This window comes from Episyrphus balteatus, chromosome 3 (assembly GCF_945859705.1).
Source record: "Episyrphus balteatus chromosome 3, idEpiBalt1.1, whole genome shotgun sequence".
Lineage (NCBI taxonomy): Eukaryota > Metazoa > Arthropoda > Insecta > Diptera > Syrphidae > Episyrphus > Episyrphus balteatus.
In genome coordinates, this window is record NC_079136.1 from 113957685 (window position 1) to 113979596 (window position 21912).

Below are 21912 nucleotides of genomic sequence, written 5' to 3' on the forward strand. Positions count from 1 at the left end.
ATGGAAACATTAATTATTCTGACAGTTGGCAAATTTTTAGTTATTGAACAACAGAGATTGGCGAAATATTTACCAATGAAGGAATCATAGTCAAAAATATTTAATTTGCACGTTTTTGTTATAACCTCACAAAAATCCATCAAACATTTAATTTTTGCCAGGAATAGGTAAAAATTAAAGTAAAAAACGACACAATTTTTTTAAAATACATTTTATGTATTTTTATATTTTTCTTTTGGATTTTTATAAATTATTTACAATATAATATATATAGATAACACAATATTAGTAGTAATATGTATATTTATTTTTTTTTTCTCTCAATAACATAATAGTACATTATTTTAGAACCAAATCATACACAAAAGTTTTGCATACAAATGATCAATTTCAAAAAAAAAAAATAAGATAAACTTGAATGGGATTATGAGAGGGTAAAGATATAATAGGAAAACAAAAATATATCATATATATGAGTTTTTTTTTTGTCACATCTTCTCCCAAGAAATGCTTTAACAATTATCTTAAATTTTTAATATAAAACTTAAAATATAAAAAAATAATAAAGTGTATGTTGTATGATATTCGTAAGCAAATTCAACCAATAATAACTCAAGTGGATTCAGTCTTTATTGTTTAACTAATCAAATTTAAGAAGTTATCACCAGTTGAAATATTCACAGAATATCCTTTTTCATACACTAACATACATTTATGTTGAATGTGGGAGTTTAGGAAGAAATATTAATAAAGCTTTCTAGGCAATTACAGTTCTGAATCAGTCAATTCTTGTTTGATATTATGTTCAATACATATATATATATATATTTTTTGTTAAATTATACATTTAACTGAAATTTTGAGTAGAAATTTAATTTTTAAACATTTTAGTTAAAGAAAATGCAAATTAAAAACAAAAAGAAGAATCTTATGTATTGGGGATTCACCTATTTAATTCTTATTTATTTCTTTTTTGAAGATAATAAACCGAAGGAAACTCATTTGTTGTGTGGGATGCCTTTGATGGTGTTGTTGATATCTCATCCTTGTTGTGATTTTTGAAACTTCCATCGAGGCTATTCGTTGGGCGATTTAATAATGTATCTGTTTCTTCTTTTTGCTGTTGTTGGTGTTGTTGTTTTTTAATAATGATCGGTGATGATGGTGACGATGCTGTCGATGGAGTTGGTACTTGTGATGATGAACTCTCACAATTTGGTGAATATTATGCCCAGATTGGAGATAGATCCCATATTTTGATGATCCTGTCCTGTCCGACGGTAAGTAAACGCTTGCGATCTTCATCGAGATCAATTGAAACAATTGAATGTTTAGCATCGTGGAACGTTGCAAGTGATGGGCGCCTAGAAAAATTATTTCATTTTTTGTTGTTTAAATTTATGTTGTTTTTTTGTTTTTGTTTTATTTTATTAAACTTACTCAACAGTTTGCAAATTTTTAAAGCAAGGATCACAAGTACGAACATCAAATTCAAAGCCCATAATGGGAATGTTAATGCGATTCGATGAACAATTATCGCAAACAGCTTTGCCACAATGACGACAATGATGTTGTCTAATACCTATTAGCGATACAAATTTAAAATTTAGTTAAATCAAAACAGTCAACCTTATAAAAAATTTATTTACCAATTTGTTTTTGATCCATCATGGAACGGAAATTCCAAAAGAACGGCCTCGAACATAATTGGCAATTATTTGATTCGACCCATTCGGGAACTTCTTTACGACTTGCATTCATTTCCCAAAATACCATTACTGAATCTTCACCACATGTAATGAGTTGTTGGGTGTGATTTGCATAGGATAGTGCAGCAACTTTGTTGCTGTTATTTATTAACAATTTAAAATTAGTTTATTTAAAAAATGATGAAGATATATTTATTCTTACTTATGTCCCTGCAATTCGTAAACAGTACCACGTTTACCACCTACATCCCAAACAATAACGGATTGATCAGATGCGCCGCTAAAGAGCAATTGTGGACCCTCGACCCATTTTAAGCAACGGATACCACCTGCAATTGAAAAGGATCGAATTTTGTGATTTTTACTTGCCATTTACATAGGTACTATAATGTATATCAAGTTATGCATTCGTACAAAAAAAAAAGTTGAGATAGCATTTTTCCATGACATTACGATGATAGAAAATGCCAAAAAAGTGGGTCCCGGAAGTCCATCTGTCTGTCTGTAAACGAAGCTACAGCCTTAACCAATTGATGTCAAACTTGGTACACTGCGGTTCACTTGAATAAAGGCACTAATATTACAAAAGATAAAAGCGATTGGTGCTGTGGTTTGGTAACTTAACAGATTTTCGGTTTTGGGTTTTTAAAGAGTAACTTATTACAAACAATATTGTAAAAACAAAAAACCAAAAACAGAAACCGTTTGGCTACTAGTTGCGTTTTTTCGCATTTCCTGACAAAACACTGTGTTTTGTTTGGTTCACTAGAATAAAGGCAGGCTCTTAAATCTTGTAAAAACGATGAAAAAGCGTGGATAAAATTAGTTTTAGTATAGAAAAGTGCAACTTTGTAATAATTTGTGTATTTTAACAAAATCTGGGCTAAAAGCTACCATTAGGTACTTACTTACTTAGGGTGACCAGCGCCGTAAGGCGGCTACAATCCGCTGTGGATTTGGGCCTCAACCAACAAGCTTCGCCAGCCAGCTCTATCCTTAGCTCGCTGCTTCCAGTTGCGCACGCCAAGTTGATTGAGGTCCCCTTCCACTTGGTTGCGCCACCTCAGACGAGGTCTTCCTCTACTGCGCCGCACACTGGGGAAAGGAGATGGGGCAAAATTATATGGGACTTGGGCCATGAGCGTACATTAATGAGACTAGTCTCGAATTGAAGCTGGAGCTTAGTATATTCAATATATGAAGTTTTTTTTTAAATCGAAAGTCAGGGTCCTGAGATATAAGGCTCCAAAGTTCGTTCTGATAACCATTTTCTGTCCCTTTTATATGCAAATATCATTAGAACTATAAGAGCTATATGTAAGTTTTTGATGTCAAATGAAAGGTTTTTTTTGTGCCTTTTCAACAATATATAACACATATTACACATAAAAAAGAAACGGCGAAAAAATAAAGAAAAAGTAAAATATTTATGAAAAAGAGAGTAATCCTGAACAAGTTTAAGGTTGACCTGAAAAAACGACAAAAACTAAGGATGAGGCTTTGTTCCTGAAAGCCTCTGCAATAATAATCCGCTTTTACCAAAATCGGATTAGATATTTTTTCGAGATATCCCCGTAAAAGGGTTTTTTTTTTGTGAAAAATTCATACCAAAGCAAGGCACGAGTACGATAACTTAGGCGCCGAGAATTGACAACGGCTATTTCTAGAGGTGTTCAAAACAAATATTTTTTCTTACGGGAGGGGGGGGGGGGGTCAATGTCCCTCCCTTTAGGCGGGAGGGGCAATTTTCAAAAGAAATACTTGAAATCATAAAAAAATTATTAAAAAACAACGGCAACACTTACAGTTATCAATTATACTTTTTTCAAAAGCTAGAGTTATACACTTGATTTTAATTTTTAAATCAAGATATTTCAATCAATCGTTTTTGAAATAATCGATTTCAAAATCAACATTTGGGAAAAATAAGATTAAAAAAATACATTGGATACTATTTTTGTCAAGTTTTTCAATGAGAAATTGATTGATGAGTAAATTGTCTCAATAATTTCCTAATCAAATACTGAAAACCATATCTTCTTATGCTTTCTAGTTTTTGAGAAAATTGTAAAATAAGAAAACTTTTTTCAAATCCTTCAGTGGATTAAGTTTTTGGGGACTATTCTCTGCACCATCAGGGCTCGCCTGTGGTGAGCGTACAATGGGAATCTAGTTTTTTTTTTTAAGAAGAACAAAGCTCTTTACTGACTCTATGTATGAATATCGATCTTTTCTGATTTTTGATAATGGTAAACAGCCAAGAAAATAAAAATCTGATTAAGAAATTAGTTTTTCTATTTTTCATTTTTCTCAAAAACTAGAAGCAAGGCATAAGAAGATATGGTTTTCAGTGTTTGATTAGGAAATTATTGAGACAATTTACTCATCAATCAATTTCTCATTGAAAAACTTGACAAAAATAGTATCCAATGTATTTTTTTAATCTTATTTTTCCCAAATGTTGATTTTGAAATCGATTATTTCAAAAACGATTGATTGAAATATCTTGATTTAAAAATTAAAATCAAGTGTATAACTCTAGCTTTTGAAAAAAGTATAATTGATAACTGTAAGTGTTGCCGTTGTTTTTTAATAATTTTTTTTATGATTTCAAGTATTTCTTTTGAAAATTGCCCCTCCCGCCTAAAGGGAGGGACATTGACCCCCCCCCCCTCCCGTAAGAAAAAATATTTGTTTTGAACACCTCTAGAAATAGCCGTTGTCAATTCTCGGCGCCTAAGTTATCGTACTCGTGCCTTGCTTTGGTATGAATTTTTCACAAAAAAAAAACCCTTTTACGGGGATATCTCGAAAAAATATCTAATCCGATTTTGGTAAAAGCGGATTATTATTGCAGAGGCTTACAGGAACAAAGCCTCATCCTTAGTTTTTGTCGTTTTTTCAGGTCAACCTTAAACTTGTTCAGGATTACTCTCTTTTTCATAAATATTTTACTTTTTCTTTATTTTTTCGCCGTTTCTTTTTTATGTGTAATATGTGTTATATATTGTTGAAAAGGCACAAAAAAAACCTTTCATTTGACATCAAAAACTTACATATAGCTCTTATAGTTCTAATGATATTTGCATATAAAAGGGACAGAAAATGGTTATCAGAACGAACTTTGGAGCCTTATATCTCAGGACCCTGACTTTCGATTTAAAAAAAAACTTCATATATTGAATATACTAAGCTCCAGCTTCAATTCGAGACTAGTCTCATTAATGTACGCTCATGGCCCAAAAACGCCCCATCTCCTTTGTATGGGAGTGCGGAAAAAACTCAATAAAAACTGAACCACTGAATCGATTTGGATGAAATTTTCAGGAATGACAGCTTAAGTCGTAAGAAATCATTATTATTCATTTACACCCACTACCACCCCCTTTTAAAAATATTGTAAGAGTAATAAAGGATCCAGATATTGTTCTTAGAAAATTTAAAAACTGCTATTTACAATTTACTTTTATTTGTTTATGTTATTGGAACCACCTTACCGATTTTAATTACATTAAATGGAAACGAACAACTCGAATAACTCATTATACTGTTGTCTAGGTCCACGTCCATGCAAAATGAAAAACCCGAATTATGGTTTAAAAATACTCAAAAAACCACTTCTATCATATTTATACAATTTAAAATATATTGGCATCACAAATTGTTCAAGAGTTTATTCTGTTAAGAGAGCCATTACTCACCTAAATGACTCTGATTCTTCTTAGTAAAGGCGGGGCGAAGGATTCAGATGATCTGTATTTTTCAATAATAATGTCAATTTAAATCTATTCTGTGACATTCCATGAGCTTTCTGCTTAGATCTTCGTATGAAATGCTAAAAACTGCCATTATTATAAAACATTTAAGCTACATACCTATGTATAACGAAAATTCATTTTCCTGAAGCAAGGTCAGAAAATCAAATGTAGGTAATTTCATTGAAGTAGATTTATAAAAAAAAGTGTTGCGAATTAATTTCACTTTCTCCATTTAACTTTTCGGATAAGGATCTCTAGCAGTCAAAAAAATAAAAATTTGACAAAAAGGAGATTTTCAATTTTCACGAAAACTGGAAGACATAGAAACAAATGGTTTTCAGTGTTTGGTAAGGAATCAATTAAGGCAGTTTTCTTCATCATTCAATTTCGTTTTCAAATCCCCAGTCTTGACAAAAATAGTATTGGATGTGTTTTTTTTTATTTTTTTTTTTTTCAAAATTTTGAAATTGAAATCGATTATTTCAAAGACAATTAACTTAAAGAACTTAATTTAAAAGCTTGAATTAAGCGTAATATTCTGGCTTTTAAAAAAGGTATCATTTATAACTGTAAGTGCTACCATTGATTTTTAATATATTCTTTTTGTTATTTTATGTAATTAATTTTAAGAAAATCATTTTTGCGACCAAATGAAGTTTTCAATTGCCAATAAAAAACGCAGTGGCACCTGGTGGTACCCATTAATAATGTCTTTGATTTACAATAGACAAATGATGGCATCTTTACGGAAAAATAAAAGTCTATGATTTGGCTCAAGCAACAAAAAATTACACAGCTTTAATTTCAGGGTATTTTCACCTCGTTTTTTATACTTTCAACAACTTGTCCCTTTATAAAGCTCTAAAAAGTAAACTACAAGTCCGATTTTAGTAATTCTTTCTGATTTTGATTCAGATTTTATTCTAGAATTTAGAAATACTATAGAAAATGTTCTCCGAGGTACTTAAAATTTTGGACTTTTTTCCGCAAAATCCCCAGTGTGCGCCGTCCCTCTGGGTTGGAGTCGAAAACTTTCCGGGCCGGAGCATTGTTGTCCATGCGCTCCACGTGACCTAGCCATCTCAGGCGCTGCACCTTCACTCTCTTGGCTAAGTTAGCGTCCTTGTACAACCCGTAAAGCTCGTTGTTGTATCTTCTTCTCCAATCACCATCAATACACACGGGACCAAAAATCGCACGAAGAACTTTTCTCTCGAAACAATCCAAAATTTTTTCATCCGCCTTCGTTAAAGTCCATGCTTCTGCACCATATAGCAGGACTGGGATGATAAGGGTCTTGTATAGGGACACCTTAGTTGCTCGAGAGAGGGCTTTGCTGGTCAATTCCCTTCTCAAACCAAAGTAGCAGCGGTTGGCAAGAGTAATTTTCCGTTTGATTTCAGCGCTGATGTTGTTGTCCGTGTTTATAGCGGAGCCTAGGTAGACGAAGTCCTTTACTACCTCGAAGTTATGGCATATGCAAGCAGCTGAACGGACTTTTGAAAGATGGTGCCTCTGGTGTTGACGTTTTAGTTCTGTATAATTCTTTCAAGAACGATGTTAAAAAAATCGCATGACAGTGCGTCGCCTTGTCTAAAACCTTTTTCGAAATCAAATGCTTCGGTTAGGTCTTTACCGACTCTGACGGAGCAGCGTGCATTCTCCATCGTCATCCTGCACAGCCGGACGAGCTTTGCAGGGATGCCAAAACTAGACATAGCTCTATACAATTCATCTCTGTATATACTGTCATACGCGGCTTTAAAATCGATGAACAGGTGGTGGGTATCGATTTGTTGTTCCTGGGTTTTTTCCAAGATCTGCTGTAATGTGAATATTTGATCGATGGTGGACTTTCCTGATAGAATAAGGACCTATCAGGTTGTTGACGAACGTCTTCAGATGTTCACATAGTACGGCAGAGAGGATCTTATATGAGATGTTAAGGAGGCTGATTTCTCTGTAGTTGGCGCAGGTTAGAGGGTCTCCTTTCTTAAGGATCGGGAACACGATGCTGAGATTCCATTCTGTGGGCATGCTTTCCTCCGACCATATTCGGCAGATGAGCTGGTGCATACTGCTAACCAGGTCATCTCCTGCTGCTTTAAATAGTTCGGCAGCAAGGCCGTCAGCTCCAGCGGCTTTGTTTGACTTAAGCTTGGATATGACTGCCTTAACTTCTTGCAGGTCGGGGGGACGGAAATGTTGGCCTTCATCGTCGATATAGAATGGTGCAATCTGTCTTTGGGCGGGGTTGGCTTCGTCATCGCCATTGTAGAGATTGCAGAAGTGAGCTACCATTAGGTACCACAGAAAATGCAAAAATAGAAGCTAACATTAAAAATGCACTTCTATTATGCACAGTCGTGAATGGTGTTGGTAAATACGCTAAATTTGTATGAGAATATTTTGAAATTAACGTAAACTAGTGATTTAATGTAAAAGTAAATCATGAGGCACCTAGCCAAAGAGCCAAGAGAAAAATAATTCAAAAACTAGCTGCACGTTCCGTAAACGTTGGCTCTAAAATCAAACGAAAAGTGGTGTTAATTTGATGTTAGTGTGATGGTTTGTACCTTCACTGAAGTTAAAAATGTGTACAATATTTAAAAAGCCTCAAAATGCAGAATAAGACCTTTATTATGGTCAAATAAGGCAAAATAAAAAGTTCATTATTTACGGTTGCATTTGAAGAAAACAAAAATGGGGTGGTGAGTGGTTTTTGGATGGAAAAGAAAGCATCTAAAATGTTCCAGAACGATATTAGTCCTATTTCTTAGATTTAGAAAGGAGGTACATTTTTAGCATCACCAACAAAGGTCGCTAAAAAGAGTAATAGGAAACAATACTTTTTTATAATATGCAACAATTAACTTTTAGTTACATGGTTCGAAAATAATTGCAAATTTTGACAAACAAATAACAGTGGAAGCTTTCGTTGTGGTAAACACTATCGGTAAACAAACGTCATGAGCATTCCATAAGGTAAATGCCCGAAATCACATCGCAATAGAAATAAAACTGATGCATATTCGATCAAGATGAAGGTTCCCTGGACTAGCCATCATATTAATCGAATGTAAATGTTATGGAAAACTATAATTTCTTACTTTTTAAGATGTTACCAAGCATTTTATGTAATTTCTCCACTTTAGTTCGTGATTGTGCACTGTGAAAATGCATTTCCAGTGCAAACTTCGATTTTCTACTTTTTCGTGGTTAATAATAAAAGCTCTTGGTCCATATTTGGTTAAAATGCACAAATAATATCAACGCTTCACTTTTCTATACTAAAACCAGTTTGATACACCGTTTTTCATTACTTTACTCGATTTGATAGCTTGCCTTTATTCTAGTGAACCACTGTGTTTTGTGAAAAGTTGCGAAAAAACGCAACTTGAAGCCACACGGTTTCTATTTTGGCTTTTTGTTTTTGCAATATTGTTTGTTATAAATTGCTTTTTATAAATACCAAAACCTAGAATTTGGTAAGTTACCTTACCAAAGCTCTAATTGCTTTTTTCTTTTCTAAAATAAGTGCCTTTATTCAAGTGAATCGCAGTGTATGTAGCATTATTTAGCGACTCTCCAGAGGGGTTTTTGGAATTAATTTTTTTTGGACCAAAAATAAGGGTACTTGTCATATACCGATTTTAGTAAAGTTGAAATTACTTTAAAAACGGCTCCAACGATTATGTTTAAAAAATTCAAATGTAAGTTATAACTAAGAACTATCTTCTAATGAAAACAAAAATTTTGGAAAATCATTATTAACGGTACCTGCCATAGAACCGTTTTTTTTTTCAAATCCGATTATCTCCGAAAGTGCCTATTCGATTTCCACGAAACTTTTTGTGAAGAAGCGGTGGGATGCGTAGTGCGTCGGCCTCTCAACCGCTAGGTCGTGAGTTCAAACCCAGCTCGGGCAATTTTCAAAATTAATTGAACATAAGCGACTTAGCACCACTGGTCCCCGTGAAATAGCTATAACTCCAGCCTATGAACTTGGTGGTAACACACACAAGTTGTTGTTGTTCATTCAAAAACCTTCAATACAAATTGATTACACAAGCAGCTGCCCTGCACGTATTGAAAGCTATACACAAACCTCTTCTAAGAAGCATTTATATAATTTTAATATAAGCCAAAAGCAAAATTTCAAAAAAATCATTTATGGATTTTTAAAAAAATTTTGAAAATTTTTTTTTGAAAAAACAAATTTTTGAAAACGGGACATTTTTTTTTTTTTTTTTAGAGGTTGATTAGTAGTTTCTACAAAATGGCATACCAATTTCATTTTAAAACTTTTTTTACAAAAAATTATTTATAAAAAATTAGTTTTTTAAAAAACGGCTCTAACGATTTTGAATTTTTTTTTTTTCTAAAAATGCTTCTTAATATATCAATCAAAACTGCATACTTGTTTTTGAGGACAATTTTATTTCAGATTTTTTTTAATTTTTTTTTTTAACGAATTTTTTTTTTTTAATTTTTTTTGTACCTATATAGTACCTACATTTTCCAAATTTCTATATAAAAAGTCTTAAAAATTTAAGCAACTTGAACTCTAAGAGCAAGTTCGTGCGACCCAGTCGTGCATTTTATTTGTTTGTGATTTGTGTGAAAAAAAACAACGAAGACGTACATACATTATGACGAGTTTAAGTTTCTAAACTACACTTTTTATTTTTAATTGCGATTTAAAAAGGTACTAATATAAAGTTATGTATTCGTACAAAAAAAAAGTTGAGATAACAATTTTCCATGATATTACGATGATATGATGTGTTTTAAAAAAATGTGCGTCCCAACTATCTTATCCCTTATGTTTGTTATTTAATACATCTATAAAATTTTCAGTTTTTCCCATATTGTGGAAAAGTGCTTACATTAGACCAATTTATAAAAAAGGACTAAAAAATGATGTTAGCAACTACCGCCCCATCGCTAAACTATCTGTTATCCCAAAATTGTTTGAGTCTCTTATATGTAATGTCTTATCGTTTAATTGTAAATCTATTATTAGTGACAGTCAACATGGTTTCGTCCAAAATAAGTCTACCGTTACAAACTTGTTTTATTTCACTTCTTTTTGCATTTGAACAACGGAAGCAGGTAGACTGTGTCTTTACCGATTTCAGTAAGGCTTTTGACAAACTATGTCATAAAACTTTATTACTAAAACTAAGAACCTTAGGTTTCAACGAAAATTTTTTAATGTGGGTTGCATCTTATTTAGAAAATAGAAGTTATGCCGTTATTTTCCGTAGTGAATGTTCCAAACAATTTTATGTTAATTCTGGTGTTCCACAAGGAAGCCACTTAGGTCCCTTATTGTTCACTTTATATATAAACGATGTGACCACAATTATTAAAAACTCTTCTCTTCTTATATATGCAGACGATATAAAAATATTTAAAGAAATATCTTCAGTTAGTGACTGTCTACAACTTCAAGAAGATCTACAAAACTTCAGGGAATGGTGCATTACAAACCGCTTATTTTTAAATGTTGACAAGTGTAAAACAATGAGTTTTACACGCAAAAAGAATTTAGTCTTGTATAATTACATGTTTGACTCTTGCCCATTAACTAGACCGTCCGTTTTTTCTGACTTGGGGATTATACTTGACCCAAAACTAACATTCACTTATCACTATGATTATATTATTAATAAGGCTAATCGAATTCTAGGATTCGTCAAACGGTTTTCTCGTGATTTTCATGATCCATACGTTTTAAAACTATTATATGTGTCATTTGTTCGGCCTAAACTCGAATATGGATGTGTTGTATGTTCACCATACTATTCAATACATATTGACAGAATAGAAGGTATTCAGAGAAGATTTATGCGATTTTCTCTCCGTTTTCTACCATGGTCCCCCGAAATCTCACTACCTCCCTACAATCAAAGAGTTATGCTACTAAATCTCCCTCTACTCTCAAAGCATAGAGAATACTTACAGCTTTGTTACATCATTAAAATAATAAACGGTTCTATAACATCGCCATCAACTTTGGATCGTTTACATTTCAGTTTTAGCCAAGCTAACATAAGAAGACAAATACCTTTATGTCCATCTTTCAGTAGAGTAAATTATGGATTATATATAGTCCTCTTAATCAGTTGATTTCAGTATTCAATAAATATTACTTTATGATCTCTTCTGTTAATGATAATTTTAAAAGTATAAAATTCAAACAAATCTTTTTTAATACGAGAATGTAATGTAAATTTAAAATGTACTAGTTTTAAGATAAATAATAAGTGTTTAACGTTAGTCCTTAACGCATTAAATAGATAGAGAATGCCAAATATCAATAATAGAGATTCGATCCTGACAACTTTTTTGTAGGAAATTGAATGCTCTAAAACTTTGCCATATAAAATTTTGTTGTAGAATTACCCATTTCTAAAATAACAACGTATTGGCCACACAATTTCTACTCATCAACATATTCTTCGTAAAGAACAACCGCCTATTTGCCCAGCTTGCAACTCACGCATCGATATCAACCACATTATAAATACCTGCTCAGCTTCAACAACACATCAACCTTCTGATTCCAATCTCTCCATCCGCCAAACTCTACATAGCCCCAGTCATGACAACATACATAAAATATGTAGTTATTTACAAAAAAATAAATATGATATATAAGTATATATTTTCTATAAAATATCTTATATCTATAAAATATCTTATACCTATACAATCCTATTATTGAATAATTATAATTTTTTTTTTCTTTTTCAAAATATGAAGTTAAAATTAGATTTAAATTTAGATTTAAGAACGTTTTTGTATTTTAAACTACCTCAGAGCCGGAAGTCTAAGCAACTTGAGCTCGTTTTCTTTATATTAGCACTATAATTTTAATTATAATATGTTAATAAATTATAATAATAATAATAAAATAACACCGAAATAAGACCAAAAAAATAAAAAAATCGTGAAAAAATGGCTTTCATATGCTGCCCTGTCTCACTGGTGGAAGTTACAGTAAAGTCACCTACACTTTTATAGACCGATCAATTCTGAAAAATATGCTTTTCGATTCATTGAGATAGTATAAAATTCAGCTGAGCTGTATAGATTAATAAAAAATCTCTAAAACTTACGTGTATTTTGTATGGGAAATCTTAAAACTCAAATGGCGAGTGCTAAATCTTAATTTTAATGGATCAAATTTTTAGGGAATATTTTCCCAACCGAATTTTGAAATTGGAGCGACGAAAATCGATGGTCGCCTTAAAAAAACATCCTGGAATACACACCTCATAATTTTTATTTTTTAATAAGCAGAAACTTATAAGAAGTAAATATGAAATTCTAAGTTGGAACAGTTGCTTATGTTTTGTATACGAATGGTTAAAAATCGGAGTCGGTAGTAGAGTTTATTTTGATGGACTATTATATCATAATGTATTTCCTCCTCCCTGCCATTGTAGTATATTCGAAGTGAACTTTTTGGCAGTAAAAGAAATATTTGGGACTATCGTTTAAAAATAGTAACGTAAGTGACCCTCAAAAGTTCCCTTCGGAATTTATTGGCACCGGAAATATATTTGCCCGTAGAATCAAGATGTCATTTCATACAATTTTGTATTTGCTGCAAATAAATTGCGAGGGAGATCCAAGTTCGCTACAAAAAATTGGAAAGGGATCCAAAAATATTTCCTTGAAAATCAAATGACTATAAAAAAAACTTGGGATATTTACATGTCAGATGTCAGTCAAGCTCCCTTAAATTTTCCATTTATCAGTCCTCTTCTTCCTCTTTTCTTTATTAGAAACATGAATTAAGGTGTAAAATAGTGAGAGGTGGCGAAAGTGATAAATGATGATATTTCATGCCTCATATTTTTGTATGTATTTTGTACCAGATTAACAACAAATAAACATTATAACACATTAAAAATATATGTTTTGATAATATTTTGCCCAAAAAATAGGTGATTCCTGGAAAAAGGCACCAATTTCACGAACAGAAAAAAAGTGAATTGAATTCGTTCAGAATGAAATTTCGCAAAAAGTGAAATGCAGAACATAGGGGAGCTTATCATTTTTAATCTATGATTTCTTTTCGTTAAGAATACTTAAAATGTATCCCAAGAAAAGTAGGCAAAACAAAAAAGGGCATCCAATAAATTCCCTCATCGGACCTTGATATAAATATGACTTGGTATATTTTTTGCAAATAAGTTGCAATTGAGGAGCTGATTTACAAAACCAGCTATTGGAAAAAAATCGGAAAATGTGATGCATGTCATTTTTTAGGTCTTTTCAACGTGCATCTGATTCAATCAAAAATAAATTAATAAACAGAGAGATAGTAATTCAATGTCAAAAAACGACTTTATTTCCAAAACGGCCTATTGAACGCCAAATTGTCGACTCCATATCAGAGAACCAAACGAGTCGAGTATTGTTTACGAACATCGAGTACTTACTCGAAAAAAAAAACGATCTCGAACAAACAGAATCAACACAACTCAAATATGTTCGAGCTTTCCTGTTTACGAGTATGATGACTCGTAAGTAATCCTACATTTCAAACGATCATTTTTCTGTTCGAGTAAAATGATCGTGAACAAAATGATCATGATCAATGTGATCGAATTTACTCGAACTGGAAAGGAAATGTTCATATCCACAACTAATACTTTGTTCTTCCATTGTTTTTAAATTATTACTTTAAAACTTTACTTTAAAATTATTACTTTTTTAAATGAACTCAGAAGATTACTATTTAAATATTATTCTCGAAAGAAATCAGCTTTTGAACTAAAACATTTCATTTATAACTTTACCTTTAACCCTTTCATGCAGATTTGTTATTTCCCCAATATACCTACCCGAAAAAATATTAATTTGTTTTAAAAATAATCATACCAAATCGCATTATTGCATATTTTTTAAGGATATGTTTCTATTACGCACCTACCTGCACAAATTAACTGGGCATTCCCAGTTAATTACTTTCTTATTTACTGTCATTGATAAACCCTTTCTAAAACCACAATTGTAAAATTAAAATAACCTGCTTTAACCTGTAGTTGTACCGTACCGCAAACAACTAACCCTCAAAACCTAAATAAAAAAAAATATGCAACATGTACCTATAGGGCGTACAAATTGGAAGTGGTTGTTTTCATTGTTCATGATTTTTCGATCACTTTCGATCATTTCGAGTAAAGCCTAGTGTTTATGAACAGTCACACAGAGGAGTATTCGCCCTAAAAATCCGGTCAAAAATATTTTTAATGTTTTTCTTATTAGAATTGGACAAAAATATTATTTTATAACTTATATTTCTTTATAACGAAACGTTACTTTCTAAACAGTATCGTTACTCGTATGTTTCGTTACTGGGTACTGAAGTAACGAAACATACGAAACGTACAAGATACGAAACATACGAGTAACGACGCGATTCCAGTTTCAATACTAAATCCGATGTAAGAGATACAAAATGAAGTGATACACTCAATTTGTCGCATTTCGCATCTCGTGTCGGTACCATAGTCAGAATGCTAACTGCAGATAATTATCTGGAGTTTACTTTTGTCTAGATTTAAACAGTAGTGCCAAGGTTCAATCATCATTGTGTTGTCGATAATTTATACAGAAATATCAAAAGAGACGTTTTTGTATTTTCTCTATTTGGCCGAAATATGTACATATATCCACGACGCAACCAATCTTTTTATGTCCTTGGTGTTAATGGTATTGATATTTAGCTTAAGAATGTACAAAAGTTTTTTGGTTTTTCAAAAAATTAGTTTATTTTCGGTGCAAAATTTTCAACACAAAAAAAGCAGAGAAAACGAGGTTTAAAAATCACTCTCAATAGAAAAAATAAATGAAAAATTGTTCGACATGGTTGTATTGAAGTGTTAATATTTCGAGATCTGCGCGTTGCACTTTTGAAATAAAGGTCTCTAAAGAATTGTGATAAGATTACTGAAAGAATATAAACAAAAAATTACCAAAGTTTTGTCTAAAAATTTGGAAAAAAAATCAAAAAAGTTTCCACGTTTAATTAAAAAAAAACGAAAAAAATTCAATATAGCTACCTTTAAACTCTTATAACATGAGAATGCCGCAACTAATTTTAATGTTTATGACCTTAAAATGTAGCTTAGATTATAGAAATTGTTTTTGGATTTAAAAAAAAAAAAAATTTTTACACCCTTATATGTACCAATGTACGAAACATACTCAAAATACCAAACATACGAAACGTATCAAATACATGAAATATACGAAACACACGAAGCATGCGAAAGTAACGAAAGTAACGAAACATGCGAAACACACGAAACATACGAAATATGCGAAAAATGCGAAACATACGAAAGTAACGACTAACGATATTATTGATGCGGGTACTAGTATCAAAAGTAACGTATACATGCGGGTACTCATTTTGTCGTTACTTTTACAGCCTTACTTATAAGTTATAATGCATTAAAAAGTTACACTGAACAAAATTTTCGGGTTATTAAAAAGAAAAAATTTAATTGAGTAATTTTTTTTTCAATTTTATTTAATTCATATTACTAATTTGTACATGAAATTTTTAAATATTGTTAATATTTTTTCAGGTTTAAGAAAGCAAAAATTTGAAAATAAGTAGTTTTTTTTAAGTAACAAAAGGCAATTTGACTAAAAATACCTCAAGACTAAAAAACCCCATTAAACAAAAAGGTGGAAATATGTGGAAATTTTTTTTATGTGCATGAGATGACAAAAATGTACAATTAAATATAAAAGAAACATTTTTGCCCGATCGTACCCGAGACTATAACAAAAACACCTTTTTTTCTACCGAAAATTACATAAATTTTCACGTTTTTCTATGCACTCTTGTCTTCTCGATTTTCAATATATTTTCAATGAAATATATGGAAATTTCTGTATAAACATAAAGTACATACCTTGACCTTCGACATGCATCAAAAATTTTTCAGAATTATCAAAAATCAAAATAATAAAAACAGACTGCAGTGTAACTGATTAGAAAACAAAATAAGCTTTTGTGGCGTGAGCTTATAAAATCGACTAGATTTACACTAAGATCTTGGGGATTAGTGGGTCAACAGTTATTATTTGAAACCGGTTTTAGTTAGCATGGGTATTGAGGAATGCGAAAAGCAACAAATAAAAGGTCGAATGAGATTTTTGTTTTTTTTTTTTTTTTCACTTATGACCGGATTTTGGGGTCGAATACTCCTCTGTGAGTCGATCTGTTTATAAGTAATTTTGTCCGTGGGTATTGAGGATCGAGTATACTCAAGAGTTTAAACAATTTGTATGGTTTTGTTTGTGAGTATTTTTGTTTATGAGTAAGATGATTTACGAGTATAGAGGGAAAACGATCGAGCACGAACGATCATTTTAAAAAAAGTGAATTTGTTCGAACAGGTTCCAACATACTCATTTGGATCTCTGCTCCCTATGTTGTTTTAACAAACGAACGCATTTTATTTTAAAATTTCTCACGGTGCAGAAAATTTATTTTCATTCAAACAAACAAACAGAGTATCTAAAAAAAAAAAAAACAATTCTGCATTTCGTTTTAGATTTTTTCGCACCTTAACAAAAATGACGCCTTAAACACAATTAAATTAGCTAAATGAGTCAATCTTATTATGAACATATTTACCCAATCACTTATCGCAATTATTATTGTAAACACAAATACAAAATTTCAACTTGTGTGAACATTTATTAAATAAAACGCAACATTTTTCTTACCTGTATGACCTTTGAATGTGGTGATTAATGCTGCCCCTTGTATATCTAATCGCAACATTGTTATCTGCCCGGCATAGTCACCAATAAATGCATATCTAGCCATTGCATCAAATCTAAATTAAAATACTAATGAAAACCGATTCTAATAAGATTTAAAAAAAAAAAAACAAACTCACTGTAAAGCAGTGCATGGAGTTTCGAATGTATAACCGCCCAAACGGCGGCCAGTTTCAGTGCAATGATAAGCAAAGAACTTATCTTTAGCACACGAAAGAACCCATGATTGAATTTTGGCAAACAAAACGGCCACAACGCGTGCCTGATGTGCCAAGTAATCACGCATCAGCGACAAACTATTGCAATCTTCGGACAATTTGTATTGCGAGACAGTTCCATTCTCTTGGCCGACATACAATTGTCGTGTGTCGTCGTAGTAGAAAAGCGATGTACATCCAGAGGGCATGTATTGGCAAATCGATGGCCAATATTGTCCCGAATCTTGTTTCAGCCACACCCTGATTGTTCTGAATAGGAGAGTCGTTTATTTATCTTTCAATTGAACAAGTCTTTGTTTTACAACTTACTTATCATCTGATACACTTATAACTCCATTTTCTCCAGGAATTAATATAGCCGCATTAACGTCATCGTTACTGCCTTCTAATTTGCTAAGCAAATCGGGTTTCTTTGCGGTGCTAAAGCGATCGCTTGTTGTTCGCAATGCAGGTTTTATTTCTGCAGCCATTATTTCTAATATTATCTTTTTTTTTTTTGATTAATTGCTTTTAGCTTTTCGTATGTTATGAAATTATAACTCTCCAAATAAATGGAAATTATATTTTAAAAACAATTTTTTATATTTTTTACGCCCCAAAGAAGGGATATTGTGCAAAAAATTATTCTTTTTTTCTTTTTTGGTTTTTCTTTCTTTTCTTTTTACTGGAAAACGGAGATGCCAATATACATCACTTTTGACAGTTTTTGTTCAGACACAAAAACAAACACTGAACTGATTTTTATTTAAAGTGGTGCCAAGTTTTTTTACTTTTGTACTTTAACAAAAAGTACCTAGCCAATAAAAGGCAAGTTGTACAAACAACGTCCCAGCAAACGTAGAACTACAGAAAAAACCGATAAAATATGTACGTAAAAGAAGCACTTCTTTTCCACTGAAAAAAGATAGGAGCTCGGGAAAAAAACTCAGTTATATACTTTCAACTAGCACAACAGCTTCTATAAATTGAGATCTCGCAGGTTCTGCTTTGTATACAGCTTGTATTGAGCTTGCTTCAGAATTTAATCGCTTATAGAAGTTCGGACTTGTTTAATAACTTCTAATAAGTTGTTTAAACTTAAACGAAGAAAGCTTGTTTTTCGGATAAGCTTGCTTTGTGAATTTATAGAGGCTTTACAGAAATTACCAAGTTTTTATTTGATTTTTGGTTTTGATATTGAATAATCTAGCTCGGACACTTTTTGGTTTTGACATTAAATAATTTAGCTCGGACATTTTTTTTTTGACATTTCTGCTATTTGAACTGATTAAGTTTTTGATTTCATTAATGAATATACTAGGATGGCGGAGTGGGTAGAGTGATGGACTACTACCAAGCAGATACGAAGTTCGATTCCTGGGTGTGGTAAAAAAATTATCCACTTTTCAAATTATTATTAATAGATAAACTAAATACTAATATAATGTTATATATAATATCAGGTCAAAAGATAAAATTCATGATTTAAAACCTGATAAAAAAGAATTCTTTTTGGTTTTTGTAGTTGTTTTTTTTTTTTTTTTTTTTAATTTCGATAAGACATGTATTAAAGAGCTATACAGGCTGTTCCGAAGCTATCTGTCAAATCTCAAAGCTTCGGTAGAGCTTCGGTAAAGCTTCGTTTAAGATCCTTATAGAGAGTCAAACTTGTATAACGTTCTCCTTTTTCCATGCCCAACAACCTTACTAAAGTTTAAAAGAAGCTGAAATGTAGCTTTTGTAATACCTTAACCGAAGCTGAAATGTTAAGGCTTGGCCACACCGGAGGGTATGCGGTAGCGGTACGGGTAGAGGTAACGGTACTTGTATGAAAAAAATCCCAAACTGACATATCAACGTTCAGATGTGGAATTTTTTTCATACAAATATCGTAACCGCTACCCGTACCGCTACCGCATACCCTCCGGTGTGGCCAAGCCTTTAGTTGGGAACCTTACTAAAGTTTAAAAAAAAGCTGAAATGTAGCTTTTGTAATACCTTAACCGAAGCTGAAATGTTAGTTGGGACAAAAAAATAATTTACAACGCATTTTGATGGTGGAAACTGGAAATCAATTTTTGTGGAAGTCTTTTTTTTTATATATTTTACGTTTTTGTCTGTACAGAGAAAAAATCGTACTCACAATTCAAAATTATTTGCTTAACAAAAGCCGTTTTTTATTATCCCACTTGATCCATATAGATCATTAATAAACACGTATTACAACAACTACATGAGATCTTGCTTTTTATGAGGATAACAAATCGTAATCTTGCTTTTCATCAGGATCACTATTCGTGATCCTGAAAAGCAAAATCTCATGCAGTTGTTGTAATACGTGTTAATTAATGATCTATATGGATCAACTGGTATAGTAAAAAACGGCGATTGTCGCATTTAACATAAATAAATTGCTTAGCCCCGCCCCGATTGCGCAATAAAAAAACACACCTAATGTAGTAAGGCCCTTAAAACGTTTTTTAGTTCAAATGTTTCACGAAAAATCAAATAATTAAGTTTATTGGCATCACTTATTGAAAAATCTGAACTGACATTTCTATCCATACAACAAATCACACATCGCTGTTTTAATGCCCGGTTGAGTGAAAAAACAGCGGGCTTGGTTGATTTTTCTTAGCATTTTTCAACAAAAATTTTGTTATATCAAAAGAAAAAAGCAAAAGAACTATAATTTTAAATATTTTGGAATAAAAACTAATATTCCAAAATGGTAAGTAAAGAATAAAAACAATATGAATGAAAACAAATATTTAATAGTTTGTGTGAATAGCTTTTGTTTTGTTAGGTTAAGTTTGGCAAACGTTTTGTTTTTTTCTAAAACTGAATTTTTTTATTTTAATTGAAATTTGACTTAAAGAAATGTATTCCTTCATTTTTTATAGACTATCGGCAAGAATAACAAAATGATCCAGCACCTGAACTACAGGGTGCGGATTGTGCTCCAAGACTCGCGAACTTTCATTGGAACTTTCAAGGCCTTCGACAAACACATGAATCTGATTCTCGGCGATTGTGAGGAGTTTAGGAAAATCAGACCGAAGAATACTAAACTACCTGAGAGAGAGGAGAAACGTGTTTTAGGATTCGTTCTCCTTCGAGGAGAGAATATTGTCTCCTTGACAGTTGAGGGTCCACCACCACCAGAAGAGGGCCTCCCAAGAGTACCAATTCCAGGTGCTGCTCCTGGACCTGGAATGGGTCGTGCTTCTGGTCGTGGTGTACCGGTAAATATCTCTTCAGTTCCTGCCGGTCTTCAGGGTCCAGTGCGAGGAGTTGGAGGGCCATCACAACAGCATATGGCTCCTTTGGGTCGTGGTGTTCCACGTAATCCAATGATGGGAGCCCCACCACCGGGAATGATGCCTGGCATGCCACCAATGCCAGCGAATATGGGTCGTGGGGCACCACCGCCAATGCGGGGTCCACCACCCGGAATGATGCGTGGAGGTCCTCCACCCGGTCGTGGTGGATATTAAATAACTTCCAAAAAAGCAACTTCTTTTTACATTATTTTCTCTAATTTTAAAACTTATTTACGCCGTAACATTGTGTGTGTAATTCTGAAATAAATTTAATAAAATGAATTAAATGTGTATTCTTATTTTTTATGAAAATTAATTTCAAATTCGCTTGGAGCTATTGCAGAAACTTCTTCCACTTTTGCAAGGAAGAAGCTATCCTCAACTCTATTTTTATGTCAAACTCAATTTTGTAATATTAAAAGATTTAAACAAAAAATTTTTATATCTACTAAGGGCAAATTATCCAAAAGTTGATTAGGGCTTTTTATAAAAAAAAAAAACATTTTATATAATTTCATTCAATTAATTTCATTTCAATTAAGTAACCGAAAACTCCTACGGTTTGTAACTTCTATAGGAAGTTTTTTTTTGGCTATTATCCCGATTTTCTTGCAATAAACAACTAATAGAGTAACTTAAGCAAATTATTAGGGAACCCGGCCGAAAAGCTCTGATTTTGATGATTTTTTTTTCAAACGTCGGTAATTAAAAATACTTTAAAGGCTAGGTTAAAAATTGCCGATAATGCCGTATTGTTTTTTAAAATGCAAATTAAATTTTTTTGAACAAAACCATTGTTTTGCTTAAATTTCATAAAATATATGATACCAAAAGATTCCCTAGGTACCTAATTTAAGAAAAAAAAAAAAAAAAACATGGGAGTATAAGACTATTTAAGCGATAAATGCAATTTTCTCACAAACTGACTTCAAACATAAAAACAAATATTTTGAACACAACGCCAACACCTACAATATTTGCATGCACGATTTTAAAAAGCTAGAATCACATTTATATCTATGAAATGTAAATCAACTAAATTTAATCAAGGGTTTTTGAAAGAATGGTCCTCAACTCAGAATTTTGAAAAAAAAAACGT

General features: G+C 32.1%; 2 protein-coding genes across 2 annotated transcripts; one reads left to right on the forward strand and one right to left on the reverse strand.

Annotated features, from left to right (window-relative positions):
- Nucleotides 1–285: 285 nt before the first annotated feature.
- On the reverse strand, nt 286–18176 carry LOC129913858 (WD repeat and FYVE domain-containing protein 2). Its single transcript, XM_055992788.1, has 7 exons — nt 17821–18176; nt 17413–17760; nt 17237–17349; nt 1912–2038; nt 1650–1846; nt 1441–1582; nt 286–1364 (listed from the first exon to the last, which is right to left on the reverse strand). The coding sequence occupies exons 1-7, from the start codon at nt 17979–17981 to the stop codon at nt 1226–1228; spliced, it is 1227 nt and encodes a 408-aa protein (XP_055848763.1). The 5' UTR covers nt 17982–18176; the 3' UTR covers nt 286–1225.
- A 1881-nt stretch (nt 18177–20057) lies between these two features.
- LOC129914156 (small nuclear ribonucleoprotein-associated protein B) lies at nt 20058–21100 on the forward strand. The gene is made up of 2 exons (XM_055993244.1): nt 20058–20221; nt 20394–21100. Exons 1-2 carry the CDS (start codon nt 20219–20221, stop codon nt 20985–20987), a joined length of 597 nt encoding a protein of 198 aa, XP_055849219.1. The 5' UTR covers nt 20058–20218; the 3' UTR covers nt 20988–21100.
- Nucleotides 21101–21912: the final 812 nt, after the last annotated feature.

Excerpts from the sequence above, each read along its gene's own strand:
- LOC129913858 (XM_055992788.1), bottom strand. The coding sequence starts at position 17,981 with ATGGCTGCAGAAATAAAACCTGCATTGCGAACAACAAGCGATCGCTTT. Across the intron at positions 1,583-1,649 it reads GATGGATCAAAAACAAATTG|GTATTAGACAACATCATTGT; the intron begins GTAAATAAATTT and ends TATCGCTAATAG. Across the intron at positions 1,365-1,440 it reads AAAAATTTGCAAACTGTTGA|GCGCCCATCACTTGCAACGT; the intron begins GTAAGTTTAATA and ends TAATTTTTCTAG.